Here is a 24739-nt window from a genome sequence, read left to right on the forward strand (position 1 = left end):
TTATCTAAAAAATGCCCATTTATTGTTTGTATGGATTTAGCAAAAACAAAACACTTGTATATTAAGTATGTAAGAAGACAACACAGAGGAATATTTTGACATATATTTAACAAAATATATGAAAAGATAGACCGTTACAAAAATACAATAAAATTTAAAAATATTGCACATTGGTGGTTTGGCTTCTTAAACACTTAAAAAAAGTCAGTAATTTTTTTCTGAATTTTCTTTTCTAACGATTTTTGATGTGCAAAGTCACGCCACTTTTTAATAATCATTACATCGATGGCAGTTACTTCTTTTTGCTGTTCGACGTCGGTAGCTGCCAGTTACAAAGCTGCTTTCCCTTCAGCGTGACTGATTTTATTTTTTTCATCGTGCTCGTCATTCTCAGCAGCATCTGTATCGTTATCCTTCTCATTTTCTTAGCGAATGACACACTAGGCGATTTCGTCGTCATTTAAAACCTCGTTGTGTAGCTCCTTTTCAAAGTTGATCCACTCCAAAACATCTTCGTCAATAATGGGACCACAGTTCGGTAGTTACTGAAGGTCGTGCAATGGAGCTGCATTGTCATCAGGTTCGTTAACAAGTATGTTATTTGGTTCATCTGCTGTTGTGTTTGCTTGGTCAATCTTATGTTTCGTTATGGGGCAAAAGCTTTTTCCAAGACTTTACAAACGTCGATGGTGGTATTTCGTCGTATGCCTTGGCCGACATGTACACAACATACTTCATAATAAGAGCACTTTTAAGAGGTCTAAGTTGTCATCAGCCTCCAGTTTGGAAATAAATTCAGAAAGCAGTTTACTGAATACTTTCTCTTGAAGCAATCAATGACCCCTTGGTCCATTGGCTGTTGAAGACTGGTTACATTGGGTGGCAGGAATAGCAGTTTAATTTCTTTTTAATCGTCGCACTAAAGACCTTCATGGTGAGTATGCGCGTTGTCAAGCAGTAGTGCTTTGATGGGCAGATTTAATTTTGTCAAATGGTTTTTCACTTTCGGAACAAATTCGCACACAAACCATTTCCTGAACAAATATGTGTCCATCCATACTGATTTCTGCGACCGGTAATACTCTGGTAGAGTTTCCATGTTTATGTTCTTATACGCTCTCGGTTGTGCTGCTTTACCAATGACAAATAGGGGTATCTTGTAGGTCCCCGAGGCATTTGAATACAAGGCAACCGTTATCCTATCTTTGCTGACTTTAAATCCCGCCGCAGATGTTTCTTGTGGAGCGGCAAAGGTTTTTCTAGGCAGAAGTCTAAAATTTAATCCAATTCCGTCAATGTTGTAGATTTGCTTTGGACTGCACGACGCGAAACAGTTATTGTCCACACACACACAACAACTATACTGTCTATAAAAACAGTAAAAATCGCAAGTGAAACAAGAATCACTGACTGTTGTAGGCCTACCGTAAAGATGATCGCTTTACTGCTCGCATCTGGTTGGCTCTTGCCAAGTGTGTGACTAATGATCAGGAAGCCGGCCAGACTAAGCGGAGACCGAACTAACCGAGGCCGAACTTACGGGAGTCTACTGTATATGGCAATGAAAATGGCAACTTTTTTAAGAATTCTGTATGCTCACGCTTCTCATTAAGCTCTTGAATACAAAATAAATGTGTGATGTAATTTTAAAAAATGCCTGTATCACTTAAAGATTAGATCACTTAGGATTAAAAACACATTACTGGATTAGGTATGTCAAACAATTTTTTTTGTTAATGGCTCAATACTACTTGTGTACTACAGTTAAATAGCAAAATAGACCAAATTCTTCTTAGCTTTGTATTTAAAAACCCATTAAACGACCTTTCTAATCATATAGAATTGAAATGTTATAATAAATTAAAACAAATTAAACTTTTCAAGAAGATGGTACCGTTACCAAGAAAGCCGAGTATCTGCGTGTTCCCATTCTGTCTATTTATCCTACCTTCTCTGTCTGATCTCTACGTCGACGAATAAGAATTTAAAAGTCCTTCCTAGATTTGACGAGTAATACGTTTATAATAAATAATATACTAACGCATTTATTACGGCTGTCGCCGCTTCTCCGCCCCCAATTTCCATCTTTTTCTGTCATATGCAGTTGCCTCTTTTAAGTCTCTTGCCGCCATTGCTTCATCAATATCGTTGCGCCAACTTCTCCGTGGTCGTCCTCTCTTTCTTCTTTCAGAAGGGATCCATTCCAGTACTCTTCTAGGCCATCTGTACTCTGGCATTCTTTTAACATGTCCGAACTAGATTAATTCTTTTCTTTCTATGTCATCATTGATATTTCGCTCCATTTTCATTTCGTTTCTTATTTGTTCGTTTCTAACTCTCTCCAGTTTCGATCTACCGCAGCTTCGTCTCAGATAATCCATTTCTGTCGTCATAAGTTTGTTTCTATTAGCTTTGGTGACGTCCCATACTTCCGAACCGTAAAGTGTAATACTTTGGACTATACTACCGTAAATGTAGTTTTTGGTTTCTCGTCGAATTGTTTTTTGCCAGAGAAGAGAGTTTAAGGCACGGTAATACGTTTATAATTTTTACAAATGTAGCTCGAGCTCGTTATATTCGGCTTTAATTTCTACGGTTGGAATTATTATTATAATTATGGCTAAAGTGCGTATGCATTGTAGATTATATTATTATGAGAGTTTCGTATTATTTGTTCCAGATAGAAAAAAATCCCTTGACGAAAAAAAAAAGAATCAAAAATCTAGAATATTCCAGACTCATTGGAACGTCTCGAAATGTCTGGTAAATTCTAGAATGTCAGAAAATGCATATATAAACGGGAAATTGCCAGTACAAGTAGAAGTAGTAGTAATTGAGTGTTTGAATACTTAAGTCAGAATGCGGCTACAGACACACAAGCAAGCTTGTCCAGCATGCTTGTTCAGTCTTTTTGTACAAGCACGCTTGAGTGTCTGTAGGGAAATGTGGTGCAAGCTTTGTGATTGTACAAGCGGCTTGAGAATTAAAAGGATCTTAATTACGCATGCTTGAATTAAGCGTGTTTGAGCAAGCAAAACGGTATGTGTGTACCCAATATTTTCAAGCCTGAACAAGTTGGCGTCCATTGTGTTGCTTTGTGAAGTAGCATTTGAGTTATTTTTGTCATGACTAGTGATCTCAAAAAGGTTAACCCTCAATAATATGAAGAGTTTATTCAAGAATACCAAAATCAGCCGTGTCTTTGGCACTTTAAATCCAAAGATTATCATAACAAAGAAAAGAGGGATGCAGTATACAAAATATTATTAGAAAAATCTTGGTTAATTCACGTTAATGCCGACAAGGATACAGTTGTTAAAAAAATAAACTCCTTACGTACTAATTATAGAAGAGAAAAAAAAAGTTGAAGATGCGAACCACTCTGGAATGGGTGCAGATGAACGTTATGAGCCCACACTTTCTAGTGTGTAGGTCTAAGTCTAGTCTAAGTCTAGTAAGCTAATGTGAGAATAGGTTTTCCTTTTTTTTTCACGAGAACAAAAGCGGCCAAAGCGAGCGTATCGTCGTCCGAGCACGACATATTTTATTAAACTACCTCTATTTTTACCAAGCATGCTTGTACGTATGGTGCCAAAGGCAAATTGTGCATACTTGTACAAAAAGATTAAACAAGCATGCTGGACAAGCTTGTAGCCGCCTTTTTAGAGTTGTTAACAAGTATTGTAATATTGTTTGCTGTTTCCAGTAAAAGTGATTAGAAAGAAGTATAACAAGATGTAAAATTGATAAAAAGGGTATCAGGGTAACCAGGGTATCTTGTGACCCTATTGGAGAAATAACTAAAAAAGATTAATGAGCAATTCGAAGATAAATAAATCGTTTTTAATAGCTGGATATAAAAATTAAGTTAATGTTAAGAACACTATTAATAACTAAAAAATTGCCCAGTGGAAGTTTCCTTATACAGACTGTATTAAATACGAATTAGTTTAAACACGGTAATTGACAAAACTACGGAAAATCTAGAAATAGGTCAAGAGATATACCACATTAGTTTTTGGTATGTCATAGATTTGTTTGAGTGAAAAATTAATTTTGTTGAATAATGAAAATTCCATTTTTCTACTTAGGCTATTGACTATTACAAAAGTATGAGTAAAAGAGTAAAAGGAAATAAGGCGTTCTAGGAATTTCTGTATTTAATTACAATTTCAGTTGAAAATAATGTTACTTTGTCGTTTCGAAATCGTTTTTCAAACGATCCGGCGTAGCCTCTTTACTATTTTTATATGTCATGTTACCGTTTTAAGGTTTTTGTGTATATTAGCAATTAAAAAGATCGCTGAATTTGGTTTTTTGTTCCTTTCAATCAAGGATTGGTTTAGATAAGAGTTCCCTCCAGTGCCGTCCCTGTCAGAGGTTAGGAATCGACTGTAGGACCTCAGCAGATTTAGTTTTGCCAAATAATAATTTTTTGGCATATTTACTTATTTATTGAATAATAATAATTGTCATAATATTCAATGTAAGTATAATGTAAGTATAAACATTGAGGCAATGGGTGAAAATGATATATACACATATCTCGGAGTACAGCAAGAGCGAAAAATTGACCATAAAATAATAAAACCCGAACTAACTTATGAGTTTGTGTGAAGAGTAAGAAGACAGCTAAATCGGTCATATCTTAATAGCAAAAATGTGTTTAAGGCATTAAATACGTACGCCTGTTCCGCGTTTAGCTACTCATTTGGTATTATCAAGTGGTCAAAAACGGATATAGAAAGTCTTCAGCGAAAAGTAAGAACACTTCTCACAAAAAACGCAAAAACACCATCCACGCAGTGCAATAGAGAGAACAACATTACCGAGATATTAAGGGGGAAGAGAACTTATGGACATAGGCGAGCAACTGGATAAACAGATTTCTAATTTAAGAACTTTTTTTTTAGGTACAAGCTGAGACATCTACTTTACATCGAGAAATTTGCGCAATAGACGATACAACGCCGCTTAAACTGAGGAAACAAGAAATGCACATAAACCACCTGACTAAGCAAGAAAAAATGCGCAACTGGATGAGTAAACCTCTGCATGGGCGACATCTCAATGAGATCAGCCAAGAATATGTCGACAATACAGCGTCGAACTATTGGTTGACATCAGAAAAGATGTTTCCCGAGACTGAGGGTTTCCTACTTGCCATGCAGGATCAGGTTATTCCAACAAAAATTAACTGAAATATATTGTTAAAGATCCTCATGTCCAAAATGACAAATACCGATATGGATGCCAAGCCTCAGAAACCATCCAACATCTTACCGGGGGCTGCCAGGCATTTGTCGGTACTGATTATAAAGAACGCCATGACTCAGTAGGAAAGATTATCCACCAAGAACTAGCTGACAAACAGGGACTTCTCCAAACCGACCATCTTCCTTACTATCAATAGGTCCCTGACAGAATACTTGAAAATAACAACTACAAGCTATACTGAGACCGCACTGTGCTCACAGACCAACCACTGGCACATAATAGACCGGATCTTATACTAGTTAATAAACTTACCAGGCAAACAACACTTATTGATGTGGCGATACCTTACAGTAATAATTGGCGTGTTAAATACAACGAAAAGATCGCCAAGTATAAAGATCTAGAAATACAAATCAGGAGACAATGGAGAATGGAAAGTACCCAGACAGTACCTATTATTCTATTTACTACTGGTGTTATTCCCAAAAACCTTTTAGCGTACATAAAACAGCTGGGTCTAAATGAACATCTTTATAAGGCCATGCAGAACGCTGTACTCCTCACGACTTCCAGATGTGTATGAAAATTTTTGGGAGATACTCCAGCATATCAAGTCTCCCAGGGCTCGATAACACGGAAAGAATCCCACCAGAGCTCAATCCTTTTGATACCGTAGGTATCTGGGATGAGTGAATTTTCCCTTTAGAGGGAGTGTGAGCCGTATGGCTAAATCTGGGATATTCATCATAATAATCATTTAATATAATTTTAATTAATGGTAACTATTTACCAGGGGATGCTGTAATACCCCTTTATATCTCTTTGTCAGCTATTTGTGTACACATATAACCAGAGAGTTATTCTTTTTTTATATAAATATATGTCTGGAGACTAATCCGTCAGATTAGTTTTTCATTTCACTTGCGATATCTTTTTAATCGAATGCAAAAGTGTAGAAATACTTCTTTCTAGTAGGCGAGTAAGTTATATTTTGAAAGCTAGGGTTTTTTTCATATTGTTATAATTTGATTCTAAGGTTTACATGCTAGGGTTTATAGTTTATAATTGGAGATTTCAATATATTTAAAGTTAGATTTAGTCTGTACATAATACGTGATGGGTAACATAATTTAAATTTAATTGGTATAGTAAGCACGTAATTTCGATGGAAAATTTACGGGAACAAGCAAATTGGGAACGATGTTAGAGTGAACATTATGATATTTTACTGAAGAGTAGCGTAGATATCTAATTTTACATTAAGTAAAAGTTATTATTTTGCAAACATTTGATTTTAAGTGTAAATGGGACCTTTGCATATCCTCAAATTATGTGGTATCAGTAAATATTTTATTTTACCGAAAAGTATTTCATTTTCTATATAGTTTAAATAAACAGTATCTGTGTTGTCAACTTCTGTGATATACCTAGGTAGTGATAACACTAATCGACTGGACTGAACAGAACTTATTGTAAAATACTAATATCTATATAAAAAAATTGTTAATAACAGTAATTATTCCATACAATTAAACAGTATGATCAAATATTTACGTTTTATTAACACAACTGCTCATAAGTATTAAAACTTCCTATTTTATCCCTGATAACTTTTATGTTATTGTAATTAGGAAAAAATAGAGAATTCATTTTTTAGAATAGAGAATACGTAACTCAGACGAATTTTTAGGTGTAGCTCTAACCTTATATCCTGACAACATAGAAACTTTTTAAGTTTAACTAATAATGTACGTGCTATTTCAATATGTGTCTTGATTTGTTTGCTTTGGTCTACATTTGATGTACACTGCCAATTACAGTATCTTCAATAATCAATTGGATGTTTGCATCTGCTGATTTAGTCATCATCATACATTTAGTTTTCTTCAATTTCATCTTCAGCTCGTATCCACGACAACATTCATTGCTTTACGTTCTGTAAATCATTGTTGTTATCCTCATACCTTATTATTACTGTATCGTCTGCAAAAACGTAAGTTATTCAAAATTTCTCCATTGATAGATATACCCTCTATTGAATCTTCTTCCAATGTTCATTTTGGGGGTTAGGGTAAGGATTCTTTATTTCAAAAGGAATTTTACGTGTGTCCCCGTTTAGAATCTTGTGATCCTCTTCAGGCTTGCTTTGAATCTTGTTGGTGTGGCACAATAAAAGGCATAACATCACCGAAAAAGGCACTGTGGTAGTTGTCGTGGCGTGTGTAGTGGAGCATCTTGGAGGCTGTTGAGATGTCGCCAGTTAAATCAGAGGTGGAAGGTTTTTTTTGGATGTGATGTTCTTTCCAGAGTGTTGTGTTTGTGTTTTTTGAGCTAGATGTGACTAAGACCGAGTTTTCGAGAGACGGTCTTGCCACAGCTAGCCCAGTGTGACTAAGTGTGATGGCATGACAGTGATGGACGCTACCATTTTGATGTTACTTTAGTTCCATCAGTCGTTTAGACGTTCTCAGCCGACCCTAGAATTTGTGGCGGGCCCAAGATTCAGTTGTCGGCCAGGGGCGCCAATGGCGAGGTAGCTTCGGTACCCTTTCACCATCATGCCAGTATGAGTGTTGTGTGTGTGTGAATGTTTTTTGAGTGTAAGTGTGCGTGAGCTGAACTGGCAAAGACGAAAACCGTGTTCTCTAGTGACCATTGTTCATGCAAGCCGTTTATACGTCTACGATCAACTAGTGTATTGCACTAAAATTCGTGTTATTGATCGCTTGCGTTAACGGCCAGGCCTCGTCGGACTTCGATAGACAGTCTCAACCTTGGCCAGTTCAGGTGAGAAAATAGTTGCAGCTATTTTCTCGGGGGACGGACAGGTATCATTGAGTGGTGAGATTGGGAAACCGCAAAAAAACAATTTCCCGCTATCCGGGGTAGTCAATCTTACCTTGGCGGTTAAAATCCAATATATATTAGATATAATACTCATATCACGACTGTCAAATAATAAAGACCCATAATTATCTTATGCAATTGAGCAGTTTTTGATGAACACTAGGAAAATGGAGATATCAAACAGAGAAAGCTATATAAAACAGTCAATTATACTTTAACCATTTTTTCTACAATGATTTACGTTTCACTCAAATTTGAATTCAACTATTTAATGTAAAAAAGAATGAGTTGAATTAACATTCCAAATTTGTATTCTTTGATTATGTCAAAACGCAACCATGTAGATATTGGTCGAAATAATAGCGGCGACATTTTTAATATCAATTTCATACTGTTATTTCATTTGCTTCATTTTTATTTGAACTAGTAAAGATCTACAGTCCCAACTGTAATAGTTCTTGTGCGGTCACGTCATTTATTATCTTATCTTGTTCCATATATTCACCAATTTCATAAATTAAAACCAGCTGAATGATCTCATAGATATTATTGTCTTATCTTTTCACCGTCCAGATAGCAAATATCACTAGCGTAACAATATTGTATAATATTTTACACCATAATTCGTAAGTATACCATATGCGGTCACTACTAAGTTTTAATTATAAAGTGTGAAATGTTTATTTTAAATCTAAATACTGATAGTTTACTACAGTAAAACTTTCCAATAGCGATTACTCTCGGGCAGCCAAAAGCTGGTCGCTAAAGAGGAGTGGTCGTTTAAGAGAGAACATAGGAAAATTAAAGCAATTGATCTGAATTTTACGTTGTGGGCATATTAAATATAATTTTAATTAATTGTAATTTCAATTTATCAGAAACATAAACGAAGACAATGATATCAAGTTAAGAATAGGGGCACACTTTCTTTGGACACGCTTTATAGTCAAAATTTTTATTTTTAAAATATTCGAAAATTAATAATTGCTTCACACTATTCAATTTATTTAAAAAAAAAATTAAGATTCATATTTCATTTAAAGCTTAGCAAAATTTTTTCAAAGTTTCAAAGTTTTTTTGAAACTTTGAAAACACTGCAATGGGGGCTATATTCTATCAGATTGGCACTGAAACTACATCAGTTGGAGACTACGGTTTCTTTGTCCATAAAAACCAGGCGAACAAGATAATAAACATCCAAAATATATCATCTAGACTGGCATATCTTATTCTGAAGCTGAACAGTAGATATCAACTCAAAATTATCCAAGTATACGCTCCAACAACAGACCATACAGACAAAGAAATCAAAATGTTTTATGACGATATATCTAGTGCGCTTAATGACTCTCATCCTCAATTCACAATTTTATGTAGCGATTTCAACGCAAACATAGGTGTAAAAGAAGAATAGCTAGAAACATCCTTGGGAAAATTCAGTTCTCCAGGAAGAAATGACTAAGGAAAAACGCTACTAGAATTTCTACTCCAGAATAATTTATTCAACATGTACAGCTTTCACAAAAAGATGCACAGAAGATGGACCTGGGAAAGTCCAAACGGTAGAACAAGTAACGAAATTGACTACATCATAAGTGACAAAAATCAAATAATTAAAGATGTAACAGTACTCAACAAGGTCATTACAAGGAATGACCACTTAATGATACGGGCGAAAGTCCAAACTATCATAAAAAGAGAAAGCAACTTAATGATTAAAAGTAAATCTCATGATATCTGGACACCCCCAGATGCACTGCATGAAATTTCCGAGAACGGTCTTAACGACTTAAATAATTGCATCATAAATGCCGTACAAGAAAGTCATTGAGTGCACTGTCCTAAAAGAAAATCAGATAGTAAAATAAGTCCATATACTGAAACGTTGTGGACCAAAGAAGAAGACAAATAAGACGTAATAAGACTGCAGACAGCCACACTCTACGAGAAATGAATAAAACTGTTTCGAAGGTCATCAGAAGAAATTTAAGGAAATTTCTCCTAATGACATTCTCCTATCATCTTCGATAATATTAAAAGCATTATAAATGAAAATAACAGCCTAAAAGTTTTACGTAGAAAGCTAACAAATGGGAAACAGGAAATTCATAAATTAAGAAACAAGCAAAATGAAATAATATCACGTAGAGACGAGTTAAAAGTGAACAGAGCCTCTCTCGTTCTTAGTCCTCCTCTGAATCCAAACTGGATGTCATCTATATCTTCTTTTATTTTTTTTTGTATAGTCTTCCATGTATTATTTTGAGAAATATCTTAAGTGTGTGGCTTATTAAGGAAATTGTTCTGCACTGGGAGCATTCTGTCGCATGCATCGAGCAAAAAGACAGAAGAGGGAATGTAAAGGTAGTGGAGGCAAAAATATTGTTAGACGGGAAGTGCTATTTTGTGAGGCCACATTAAACAGGGAAAGAGAGTCACTTTCCTTGTTTAAGAAATAAAATTTAGTTGGGTTATGTTATTGTTTATCCCAACTGCTACATGAAAGCTTATTTATATTGAAGTTTTTTAGTAATTGTTTTACATTTTAGACTATTATCGTTATTATTTAAATAAAACTTTCTCGTCTAAGACTTATTCTGAAAAATATTTTATAGCTACTTTAAATTTGGCTCCTTTGCATTCCCGGATATGTCCTCCATATTAAGAGGCAACTTTTATTAATTTTGGTCTCCTTTTCATAACGATTAGATGCCCTCCTTTGTTTTTTTGCTCGATGGTCGCATGTACTGACTTTGGTAGTGTTACAAACGTGGATAGTAACCAATATTCGGGTATTACTCCTGTTGGATATACTTTGTTGAACATATCTAAAGTGGATTTAAAGAGTACCAAACGTGGAACACATTGTTGAAGGCAAAATTCAAGGAAAGCGAAATGTGGGAAGAGTATCGGCAATCATGAAGATCAGTGTAGCCATAATTTCCAACCTTCGATAGATGATGTAACTTGAAAAAGAGGCACTGCTAACAAGTACAACCTTGCAGTTCTTCAACGCTTTAAGAATAAAGTGGTAAGGTCTGTAATAAACGCTCTGTCGTTAAACTTAACATCCTCGTGAATTTAAAAAGAAATCATAACAGGATACTGCACTAATATATTTAACTGATTAATCGATTCCAACTAATTATTATAAATAAGTAAGGTAGTAATTATTGTGATAATTTTTCGACTGTTCTAACAACCATTCAAATTTCGTCATTTTGTGTCATGTGGAACAATTTCACCCAATCATGTCAACATTAGACTGATAATTGCATTCAGTGCAATTTTCAATCCCTATGACAACACGATCGAGTTTGACAACTTCATCCAAATAAATTTCAAAATGTCACGTTTCGGCAATGAGAATGTTCAAAGTATAAAATAAAATCAAAGAAAAAATTCCCAGAAATACAACCTACAGTCACAAATATATTTGGGGAATATTCATGGAATTTTGCTGCGGACGAGAATATGAGTTGAATGAACATAGAAGCTTAGAAGACGTTGATACTAAAAGATTGGGCCGTCAATATGAGAAAGAAAAACGGGGACGAATTTAAAGAGGCAACGGTGAAGACAATGTGGAACGTTTCGTGCAAACTATTGCAAGAAAAGTACTATAATGACTATAATATTATGATTGACTTGTTTAACAATATAGTGTTTAAACCAGCCCGAGATGCCCGCGATGCAATCAGGAAGAAACTACAAGCAGATCCATGTAAACGTAAATCCATGTACTTTTAATAAATAAATGTTTCGTTATGTTGAGTTATGTTTTTTTTTTTCGAAAAATTATCCGCCGAATATCCCTCGGACATTGATGAATGCCTCATAATTTCATGACAAATTTCTCAAGCTCGTTGCTTGGTAAAAGCACTCGGCCTTCAGCTTCGTGCTGTTACCAAGGAACGAGCTTTCGATTGTCATGAAATTATCTCGTCTGTTATCAATGTCCTAGGGATATTACTACTGAAAATAGATTTTTTACTGGTAGAAAATTATGCATCAATACACACAACGACGCTAAAATTACTTATTATACTATATTAAGATATATTGTAATTATAATTAGAGTAAATAAAATAAATTCAATTCAACTATATATTTTTTTATGGATAATTAAATATTAAAAAATAATTTACTTGGATTAAGCATCTCCTATTAATGAAAACCGTTTTATTTTATAATTGACTTACAGTATCAGTTGCCAGTTGCCATCCATCAGGATTCATGCTCGGCATCAGATGGATCCTCGTCGTTCTGATTAGAGACCTAATTTGTTTATTTCCCTTCATATACTCATCGCAGAGGAAATCTGCCAGCTTGAGCAGCAATTCTCTGCCCAAAACTTCGTTTCCGTGCATATTAGCGATGTATTTGAACTCAGGTTTAACTGGAAATGAAATTAAATTAATAATTAGTAAAATATTAAATATAATTTTTGCAGCGTTTAATAGTTTTAGGTACTTGAAACCGTATATTTGTATAAACAACATAGATGGTATTTTAATATTTTCATTTGAAAATACTTAGATCATTTGATTTTCATTATTATTATTTACGAAATGTAAAAAACCTAAAAATAGATTTAAATCTATTAACAGACATAGCATTTGCAATAAGATCCATCATCAGGCCATTACCACTTGACCAGTAAAGCCCTATTCTGGAATATCTGATGTACGCCATCACTAAATTTATGCCCAAGAAAGCATATACCTCATATTTTGTAAAACCAAAATTTAATTTATTGTTTTGACCAGCATATAAATTGGTCTGAAAGACCATATCATCCATTATGTCTGCGGTGAACAGTGATAAAAAATAATCAATTTGATTGTTTCCTTGAACATGAATATTTTCTGTTCCTCTAAACTGTGGCAAAGTTGTTGGCCCATACATGCTGTCCACCATTTCCAGTCTTTTTTCCCAGCCTTTTTTGGTTTTTTCTTTTGATTTTTATGTTTTGATGAAAATGCCAAAATACGCTGAGCTAATGGAATGTCATCTTCACTCATATCATCGTCGCTGTTTTCTAGCTGTATTTCTTCTAAGTCACTCTAAACAATTTGGTCTTCAGCGGTTACATGTTCGAGCAAATACGTCTCTTCGTCATTGTAATCAGATTCCAAATCTGAAACTTCTGGTAAATCATAAATAATGTCATCATTGTCAATACCTATAAATTCTTCATTTACTTGTAAACATAAAGGTGTTTCATCCCTATTGTCGTCTTTATCGGCAAAAAGTACTTTCTGAAATAGAATAAAGTTTCCCATTGAAGAAGTAATGTTATGTCAATAAATAAAGTTAATTTATTTCTACTAAAATAATATAGGTAAGTAAATAAAAAAATGCCCTCGAAAATCCCTAAATAAATAATAAACCTTTGACAAGAAAATAACAAAAAATATGTGAACAAGAAACCTACTAAATCTCTGAAAATTATACTCATAAAACATACCAGAAGAGTGGAAGTTACATATTGCATGATTTCCATCTCTAGTGGACATGACTTCAAGGTGATATTTTCAGTGAGTTTTTCAATTATTTCGAAATTATAATAAAGGCTAATTGTGTAAAATATATAATTCTATAAGAAAAATTATTTTTTTACCTTTTGTTTTGATTTTCCATAGAACCTACGGTCGCTTATTTGAGGCAATTCACAGGTGGCCATCGCGTCAGGTGATTTATAGATACTAACATAAACAAACTTTGACTTTCAAAATAAATATTGTATATGGCGGTAGTAGTTACTTCATTAGAGTCCACTGAAAGGGATTTCATGCATTTTGCAAAAGTTTCATAAAATATATTTTTTGGAGTTAAAAAAACCTATCCACTGGAGTGGACTCAATGCATGAGAGTTTTAAATATATAAATATATATATATATATATATATATATATATATATATATATATATATATATATGTAGTTTCTAATGTATACCACGTAAATTTGTCGTAAAGGTATTTGTAATGAAAATATTTCAAGACTGTGCAAAATGTAAAATAATAAACTAACAATCAATGATAGTCAAACTATTTGTGGTAATTTTACATTCAAAGAATGTTGTTATTACTTTTCGCACAAATATGTTAAAATTATCAACTAGGTTCTAAATGTTATTCCGTTAAATTACTATGCAAAGGTTTCTATAAACTTTAAGGACGTTTTTACAGTCTAGAAGAATCCCTGAAGAAATTGGAGTTCTAAACACTGATGTTAGAAGTTACATTGCAAGCAAATTTTGATGCCTTTGATCTTAAAATTTAAATACGGAGACGATAACGAACGAAAACTACCCAAACTATACTATTCTCTCTACTACTAGAAAATAGAAAAAAGCTGAGTCTGATGAAACTTTCCAACAAAACCAAGCAAAAAGCTCTACTACTCTCGAGGTCCAGGTGTGTACGAAAAGTTTTCCGAGATACGTCAGCATATCAAGTCACTTAGGGCTCGATAACACGAAAAGATCCCCCCCCCCCATCCCAGAGCTCAATCCTTTTGGATGGGTGGAATCTTCCCTTTAGAGGGAGTGAGAGCCGTGTGGCTTCAATCTGGACATTACAAATATGTGTTAAAATTTTGTAGGAGTTATTGCAGCCGACAGGACATCTAGGCTTCCATAACGTAGAAGAGGTCCCACCAGAGCATTTTTATACCATAGGTATCGTGGATGACTAAGTTTTTCCCGTCTTCTTGATCATCCGTATCAGAAGATGTTGTCTCTGTCTCATAGTTTTTGTCGTTGTCATCTCAAAAGGGTCCGGCTTACTTTCAATGGAAAGTTATCAGCTAAAGATTAAAGCTCCTTTTCAGAAAGCCATCGTTTCGAAATACTGCAAAAAAACCAATGGGTTAAATATATCCCGTTTAAAAATACCACTGGGACATTATTGTCCCACTAGAGTTATTCCAAGAAAATCAGGGACATTTCTAGAAAAATACTATACTATTAGGATATGGTGTATCACTGATATAAATACTGAAAAGAAAAAAAAAATAAACTGTAACTGACGCCAGAGGTTACGAAGTATCGTCAATTTAGTTTCATTTTCTTGCTTTTGCACTAAGAATATCACTAAAGCAAAACTACGTTTAAATCGGGACGCATTTGAGCCAGTACGTATTTTTAAACTTTTATCCCTAGGGGGCCGAAATGGTTAAGATACCACAAGTAAAAAGCTTCACAAGAATAACAAAAAATAGGGACCAGAAAAAACTTTTGGCGATTCCTAATGTCGATTTTCCGGTTTTTACCCAAAAAACGTTATTTTCTAGACAAAAAAATTGTCCAGATAGTGTATATTCTATGAGGGGTCTTAAACAATTTAATAATACCTTATATGGGGAGAAATAAGTAATAACATTATTTCTCACCCATATAATATTCATTATTTTTCGATGCTTGCAAATACTGTTAAAGCAAAATGTTTTTCAACATTCAAAAATTACTTTATTGTAGAATAAAGACATTGCTTCTTTTAATTTGTTTTATAATAATTATCGGTGCAAAATATTGACATAATAAAAATGTTTAATAATTATTTAATCAATTATTAATTCTCAAAAGGTGTATTCGAATCATTTATACATGATATAAGTATGCAATAAAAGTTTCTTGAACAATAAAATTAGATCGAAGTGTCTATAAAAAGAGGAAGGAGATTTTGAATAGATTTATTATATTTTAAATTAAGTTTTACCATTTAAATTTTAATAAATTATTAAGTAATAATAAAAAAAATAATAATCAAGAATGGAATGGACCATTTTGAGATTTTTCAAACATAGTTTTGCATATAGCAAAATGTATCTTTATTTAGAAATATGTTTCGAAGTCACTCCAATACATTCTTATTAGGATATAATATAAAATATATTGTATGAACATACCTAGAATGCAACAACACAGACAGCTGGGATCACTCATACGAGATTAAATGTAGGATCGAAAAAGCAAAGAGTGCCTTCCAACAGATGAAAAAAGTTCTCTGCAATTTAACCTTGAACTTACATCTCCGACTCAAAATCCTTAATTGTTATGTGCTTTCTGTTCTTATGTATGGAGCAGAGGCATGGACACTCACTGATGCGTCTTGCAGACGGTTGCAGTCTTTCGAGATGTGGTGCTATCGTCGCATGCTCAGAATATCATATGTACATCATATAACTAACGACGCAGTAATGCAACGTTTACAAAAAGAACCTGAAGTCTCGAAATCCATTAAAGGAAGAAAGTCAGCATACTTCGGACATATAGTGAGAAATGAAAATAAATACAGAATACTACTTTTGATATTAGAAGGGAAAATAGAAGGAAATAGAGGACCAGGACCGTCGCCGAATATCCTGGCTTAAGAATTTGAGACAGTGGACAGGTATGACCACCACAGACCTATTTCGAACAGCTGCTAATAAAATACGATGGACCATTGTGGTAGCCAACATCCATAGAGGATAGGCACTGGCAGAAGAAGAAATAATCCATTAATAATATACTTATTTTGTCATTTATAAACTAAATATTGAAAAACATATATTACTCTAAAGAATTATTCTGCTGATAAAAGGTGACAAATAGAAGAGAAAATGGAAGAAAAACAAGTTCGAAAAGAAAAACATTGTGACAGCACATGCAGTATAACTGTTTCAAATGTTGTTTTCTATTTTTAATGGGAATTAACCACAATTTCATTTATAAATACGTTTATTTTGACGTTTCGGTTTTCACTTCGGAAATCGTTTTCGAAACATAATTAAACAAAAATTAAATAATTAATATAATGTAAATAAAAACTATGTCGATTTTGATATCAATATGTACTATTATACTATTATACACTATTCCTATTGACTGTAGTTCACTTCAATAGGATCCGTTACCCGTTAATCGTATGATATGTTTTGTACTAAAAAACTTTAAATAAATTACCACCAATCACTAATAATTTAATGAATATGTAGCAAAGGCTATGACATTATATAGTTTTATTCATATTTAACTACAAATAACTAATTTACTTACGAATTTCATGACGCCCTGGGTTAGTAGAGAACTCGATGAAGTAAAGTGGCAACCCCAACACGGAATTCTCGCTCAACGTGTAGATCCTAGTGATATTCGGACATCTCGCGTTCACATCCTGCAAAACAGCCACCAAATCATCGTTGTTGTGATGTTTAAACTCAAACTGGAAACTCTGTGCTGACAGGAGAGCTAAAACCAGCACAAAACACCGCAACATACTCGACGAATCTCCAAACTAAAGTGTTTTCGATACTTTCGCAGCTTTTCCAAAGCTAGCGTCGCAGTTGCGCGATGAAGCTTTGACTATTATATGGATTTTCCGGGTTCTTACGCTGAAGAGGCATGGTTGCAGTTTTTTTTCGACGGTGTCTGGTAAACAGGTTTCGGTTTTATTCGAAAATAATTAGTTTTTGGTATTCAAAGGTCGTACATTTTTAAATTGTCAGATCAATTTGACTTTTAATTCACAGACTATTATTGCTAGACTTGTTTTAGTTTACAGGTTAATGTTTTCATTAATTAGATGTAGTGTTATAATCAGCGCGCTTCCTGTTCATACGGGATGTGTAAAATTTGATTACATCACAAAGGACAAATAAATAATAATATTATTCAAACATACTTTATTATCATTAAACATATAAAGTTCTTTTGTTATTTACATGCAATGTCAATTACAGAAGGGACGTAAATCTTTTCCGTACTTCATGAATACAGGATGACAATTTAAAAAAATTCCTCCATTAAGATTTTCATTACCTTAAATGATGTGATAAATCTAAAAGACAGGTCAATTTTGTTTTCAAATGGGTGACTTTCAGTAAATATATTTAGCTCTTAGTCCAGCCGTCAGAGAATTGACCCCTAAAAATTATACGAACATGCTGAATTTTGCAGAGAATATTAATTTTGGGATCCCAAAAAAGTTTTCCACTTTTTACCCTCTGGCTTTCCCCTAAACCCGCCCTCAAAGGGGGGTAAAAACGCAAAAAAATCGATTTTCCAAGAATCTGTACACCGTAGAAAAAAATGTTTCTGCCAAATGATTTTTGCCATTTTTTGCGATTCTCGTGAGATCAATAAAATGAATTACTTTTATTGACAAAGTTGTAGTAAAATTTCCATTTTTAGAGATCAACATTTTCGAGCCATAATTTTTTACAAAATTCGGAGAGGATTATCTCAACAGCAATGTCTCGCTGAAATGGTTTCTGTGTTTGGGAATGAAGCATCATACCAGTCAACTATTTCCACTGGTGCTGCCAATTTCAACGTGGCCGCTCCATTCCCAACAACGAATCGTCAGCTAATTAACGATGATGTAGTATTTCGGGAGATATACAGGGTGTTTCAAAAAAAGGTAACCCCGTCTCTAGGGTAGGTAAAAAGCTGAAAAATAATTGGGGTTTGCTTAGTAAAAAATTTTTGTAACGCCATCCGTTTTCAAGATACAGGGCGTCGAAGAAAAAAATATTTTACGCATTTTTTACGATTTTGCCGAAACTACTGGCAACATTGTTATGAAATTTTATACGAATATGTTTTGGAAGCTAATACATCCCATGAATTTGTTTTTATATCTGATTCTCATAGAGGGCGCTAGTTACACGGATCGTACTAAGTATTATTCAATATAAATTTTTTAAGAGTATAATTATTAATCAAAATTTCAAGCAAACTTAAACATCATTCAATTTTACACGAAAAAGGTACTCTTGGTAAACTCAATACTGTGTACCGTTTTCGGAATATTTTGATTTGAAAATTATGAAGTAATAATAATTGATGCTGGTAGTAATGATAAAGTTCTAATAGGTAGGGTAAGAGCACCAGTTATTGGCCTCTTAAGGAGAGCACGTCGATATATCTATGAAATGTTTTGTCACTGCGGCCTATTGTAACTATTTTTAACACCATGGAATTTTATTATTATTTCTACATATTGCAAAATTTTATTACGTTAATATTTCATGTATTAAAATATTTTATATGTGTTCTTTTGTAAACGTGCAAATGAGCCAGTTATTGGCCACCCTGTTCCAGTTATTGACACCATATGTGTTAGTGATTGGCCATCATTTTTTAAAGAGATATTTTACCAAATAATTCGTAAGTTAAAATAGACAGATAGGTAGGTGTTTGGGTAAGCAAGGATTTTGTGATCAGTGTGGACACAAAAAAAGCACATGTCAAAGTAAACTTTTATTTTTTATTTTGGCAAGATTCGCAAACATATACTTGATCTGTGTCGCCATAGAATCTTGCAAGTTACATGATATGTTCTAAGACACATTTGGCATCTAATGCCTTCTTTACACTCTGTAATATTTAGTACACATAGATAACACCCACATTTAGTAACTTTTTGGTTTTTAAAATGTGATGGAATGTTTGATACCAAGTTTTTATTTTTAAAACGCGGAAGAACGTTTGATACCAAGTTTCGATTTTCAAAGTGTGAAGAAATATTTGATAATAAATTATCAGATAGAATTGTAATTTTTGTTGAGGACTGATCTGTATTATCATCATATCATCAAATAATTTTCGTTTGGGTACAATTTTTTTATCAGGGCTTGGAGATTTAGTGTGGGCGAGAAATATTTGCGGAGATAATCTCGAATTCACTTCTGGTGTATGCTTGAAAATGTCAATATTATCTTGGTTATTTACAGAGCTTGATGATTTTGTGAGAATGAGATTCTGGTATAGGAACTTTGACAAATTCAGGTAGTGGTGGCTCAAAAACCTCAATATTGTTACTTCTACTTTCCTGGTTTAAAGGAGAAAACACTTTCAATGCTTTTTCTATCTTTTTTTGATCTTTTTCAATAGGAATGTGAACTTTTACACCTTTTTTTAATTTTGTTGAGGTCATTTCTATGGGTTGTCTACTTTTCTCTTCAGAATTCCCCACGAATTCGGCACAGCACTTAGTATATCATTTGGCAATCTTTTATGGGGATAAATTATCATAGGAGGTAAAATATTGCCTATTGCAGAAAATGTGAACATAACTGTTAAGTTAACCTTTGGGTTATGTTCAATTTCATAGACGTTTTTGGAACCCTTCATAGCCAAAACCTTTTTATTTTTGGGACATAGATAAAAACATGTCTCGTCACCATTGAAGATTCTTGTTGGGTCTTGAAGAACATCTGAAAGTCCTTTTTTATTTAGATAAGATTTTATGTTGCCAAACCATTTGGTAATATCCCTTTGGTTAATGTTTGAACTTGCTGATGTCACTCCCTCTGAAGTCCTTAGCGAAATGTTGGGATTGCGCTTTAGAAATGCTGATAGCCATGTTCTACCTGGTCTATTTTCAACAAATGGATTAACTCTAGGGTTACTCTCTAAAAATGATTTAACGGAGTCCTTAATGTCGTCAACACGAACAGGAAATCCTCTATTTTGACAATGAAAAATCCAGAGTTTCAGTTGTTCCTCTTCATCCTTCGAAAGAAATGGATCTGGTCCATGGGTTATCTTGTAATGAAATTTTTCACTTTGCCGGTAACTTATAGTGGCTCTGGGAATATTAAAAATTCTTGAGGCTTCTCGCTCACTCATACCATCGTTAATTAACTCTAACGCTTTTTTAACATCGTCTTCGGAATACTTTTTTTTATAATTGTTTTCAGATTTAGATCGTTTTGGCATATTTTCTAAAACAATTTATAATAATTAGTTATTGGCCACATATAAAACACTGGTTATTAACATATGTCAATCACTAGATTCTTACAAAATCTAATGTTTCAGTTATTGGCCATCTAGGCCAATAACTGATACATTGATAATTTCATGCATTAGTAGTTGGCCACCTTAAAATTTACGTTATATTCGTTATTCAGTTTGGAACAGGACATACACTAGATTCTCACAAAAACATAAAATATAAAGTAGAAAGTAAATTGCAGTTTATAGTACTTACCGACCAACACAAGTTTCTATAGGTAAATAACAAAATTTCGGTTGCAAACTAGCGGCACACAACAGTGTCTCATTCAACATCGAATACTGACTAAAATTTAATGGTTACCTTGAAACTAGATGTGTCATACTCTAGGAGATATGTTGCCAAACTTAAAAAAAGTAGTTAGAATTAACAAAATACCAACATTTTCCTAATTCTAATCAAAACATATTAGTAGGCCAATAACTAGCACATGGCCAACAACTGGTGCATTTACCCTATACCTTTATTTTCTCCAAGTGTGCCATGGAAAGCTGACAGTTATTGATTGTTATGACGATAAATCAACAATAATTAGAGTTTTGAAACCTTGTTATTTGTAAAATCAAATCAAAATGTACTCAAATATTGAATACACTGACATGTTATTAACCTTAAGCGAATGTTTAGGATGTTCTAGTGCTGCTGTAACAGGTTATGCAGAAATATTTCCTAGAAGAAACTTACCAAGCAAAAAAACATTTAGAGCCGTTGAACGACGTTGTCGAGAAACTGGGAATGTGAGACCAAATAAAATAAATTCTGGTAGACCAAGAACAACAAGAACAATTAATAAAGAAAATAATATTTTAAATTTACTTGATCAAGATCCAACAGTTAGCGTAAGGAATATAGCAAGACAAACAAATACTTCTTCTTCTAGTACTTGGCGGATACTGAAAGAACAGCAATTACATCCTTATCATTATAGACAAGTCCAAGAGCTCTTGCCAGATGATCTACCGGTTAGAGTGGATTTTTGTGAAACATTGCAACAAAGGACAGCAAACAATCCAAATTTTTTAAAATGCATTCTTTTTACGGACGAGGCCACCTTTACGCGACAAGGTATGTTTAACTCCCATAATGCACACTACTGGTGTGATGAGAATCCACGAGTCAAAAGGGTATCACATTGCCAACACTTATTTAAAGTTAATGTTTGGGCAGCAACTTTAGGTAACAAATTAATAGGTTATCATATTCTACCTGGAAATTTAATGGTGATATGTATCTTGATTTTTTAAACAATTCCTTATTCGAGATATTAGAAGATTTAACGCGAAACGAGCGAAGATCTTTATTTTTTATGCACGATGGAGCTCCACCACACTTTAATAGAAGGTGTCGTAATTGGTTGAGTAATCGTTTTCCGAATCGATGGATTGGTAGAGGTGCAGAAGCTCTGATTCATTGGCCTCCTCGGTTATACGATTTTAACGCTTTGGACTACGCAGTTTGGTCGTATATTAAGAAAAAAGTCTATGCTACAGAGGTAAATCCAAAAATTGGAAGAAAGAATTCAACGTCAATTTAATGACATCATAGCTGATCCCCTACCGTTTAGAAGGTTAATGGAATCTTTAGAAAAAAGAATAGACTTGTGTATTCGCGAAAACGAAGGGCATTTTGAACACTTACTATAATTGAATTTTATTTTATGTTCTTAGCCATTAATTTAATTTTCTTCTTGTGAGTTTTGTTTAATTACTAACTATTTTATACCAGCATCAATTATTACTTCATAATTTTCAAATTAAAATATTCCGAAAACGGTACACAGTATCGAGTTTTACCAAGAGTACCTTTTTCGTGTAAAATTGAATGATGTTTAAGTTTACTTGAAATTTTGATTAATTATACTCTTAAAAAAGTTATATTGACTAATACTTAGTACGATCCGTGTAACTAGCGCCCTCTATGAGAATCAGATATAAAAACAAATTCATGGGATGTATTAGCTTCCAAAACATATTCGTATAAAATTTCATTACAATGTTGCCAGTAGTTTCGGCAAAATCGTAAAAAATGCGTAAAATATTTTTTCTTCGACGCCCTGTATCTTGAAAACGGATGGCGTTACAAAAATTTTTTACTAAGCAAACCCCAATTATTTTTCAGTTTTTTACCTACCCTAGAGACGGGATTACCTTTTTTTGAAACACCCTGTAGGTATCATTGGGCATTTTAAAGACCTCGATACAAAAGATCCTACATAAAGAACTGGGTATTACGAAATTGTTCTGCAGTTGTATCCCTCATTTGCTCACAGAAGAGCAAAAAGCGGATCGCGTTAATTGGTGTTGAAAAACATTGGAACGGTTCAACAAACGAAGCTCAAAAAACGTTTATAGTATTATTAGTGGCGATGAATCTTGGATTTACTCCTACAAACCGGAATATAAACACCAATCTGCTGTGTGGGTGTTTCACAATGAGGAAAAACCAACAAAAGTTATTCGTTCTCGATGTGTGTCAAAGAAAATGGTCGCACATATTGTGTCAAAATCTGGTCACGTTTGCAACTTGCTTTAGAAGATCGTAGAACCATTACTTACAAAAGACAATAGAGTTTTGGAGCTTCAAAACATCGAATTGTCAAATCATCCACCGTATAGTCCCGACATAAGTCTCAACGTTCACGTTCCCAAAGATTAAAAAATCTGGTGGGACTTGGTATCGATCTTGGTGGGACATATTTTGAAAAGCAAAAAAGTACTTTAAATCTATACATTTATTGTCTATATGGCTATATGTAAAACTAAAAAGACAACCCTCGTAGTGTCCGTATGGAACTGGTGGACTCTGCAAGAGTTTCGTTACTCTTGTTTAGGAATTTTTAAACTACTCGACTGATTTATATATCAATGATAAACATAAATACCTACTTTTAGTTTCGATAATAATTCCAGAACAATTTCAAGATCAAGCAATCGACTTAAAATACAATTGATCAGCAAAATCAGCAACCATAAATTGGTCGCGGGAATGGTTTTAAAAATTTTTATACCGTTCTGGACATACTTATGCAAAAAAAGATTTTTTTTAATAAGATAACTACAAAACTATATACAATATACTGTGGCTATTGTATCTATGCTGCAATCATTAAAAGATAACACAAAAATTTAACACCTTGTTAACAAAAAGCACACAACGATACCCAAAATATTGATCGTCTAATCAAAACTCATTTAATATAACTCGTCTCGACCTGTACATATATCAAAGAGTTATCATACTGATTAAAACATAATAAAAAATTGACCTTGTATATCAAATAGTTGGTCATGTCAAAGATTTATCGTAAAAACAAAAAATATGTAGGCGACGTTTGCGTCATTGTGGTTCAAATAAGATTGTACATCTCGAGTGGATTGGATGAATTCACGCTGAACAAAATTAATTGATTTTTTAATGAGTTTTTCCGCGAAATATTTTTTTTAGGCAACATAAACATTATCTCCGTAACTTAACAAAATATTTTGATGAGTGAATATCGTTATATCTTAAAAATGCTTAATAACAATGCTGGTGTTTATTTATAAATATTGATTGCCGTCTACAACTATAAGTGATATAAAATGGACATTTTCTCCATTCGCCAAGTCGTGACGAATTGCCAAATTTTGTTGGAAATTCATGTTATTAGGTATTTTTTTTTCCATGAAAGATCACAGAAATTACAAACCGTAACTAGAAAAGAACTGTCCATTTAATAAGTTCTAAAGTTTTATAAAATGCAATTTTTCTTATAATGCTGTTTAATATTATGAAATACTGGTTGTCTATGCTACAGGCACACTTTTTCAACAATACAAATTGACTATATGTCAATATTGTCGATGATATTCACAGTATATACCATAAATAATAGTGTAAGTGTAA

At 33.5% G+C, this 24739-nt stretch overlaps 1 protein-coding gene across 2 annotated transcripts in view; it reads right to left on the bottom strand.

Annotated features, from left to right (window-relative positions):
• The window catches only part of LOC140439125 (carboxypeptidase E-like), a 28624-nt gene extending 11037 nt beyond the window's left edge, over positions 1 to 17587 (bottom strand). Inside the window, exons 1-2 of one of the 2 annotated variants that reach the window (XM_072528829.1) lie at positions 17110 to 17587; positions 12267 to 12463 (exon numbers count right to left, since the gene is read on the bottom strand). In XM_072528829.1, the coding sequence (XP_072384930.1) occupies positions 12267 to 12463; positions 17110 to 17329 (417 nt within the window). In that variant the 5' untranslated portion in view covers positions 17330 to 17587. The remainder of the gene's footprint in view (positions 1 to 12266; positions 12464 to 17109) is intronic. The other variant, XM_072528828.1, reaches the window with a different exon arrangement.
• Between the last annotated feature and the right edge of the window lie 7152 nt (positions 17588 to 24739).

The sequence above is a fragment of the Diabrotica undecimpunctata genome, chromosome 4 (genome assembly GCF_040954645.1).
Source record: "Diabrotica undecimpunctata isolate CICGRU chromosome 4, icDiaUnde3, whole genome shotgun sequence".
Lineage (NCBI taxonomy): Eukaryota > Metazoa > Arthropoda > Insecta > Coleoptera > Chrysomelidae > Diabrotica > Diabrotica undecimpunctata.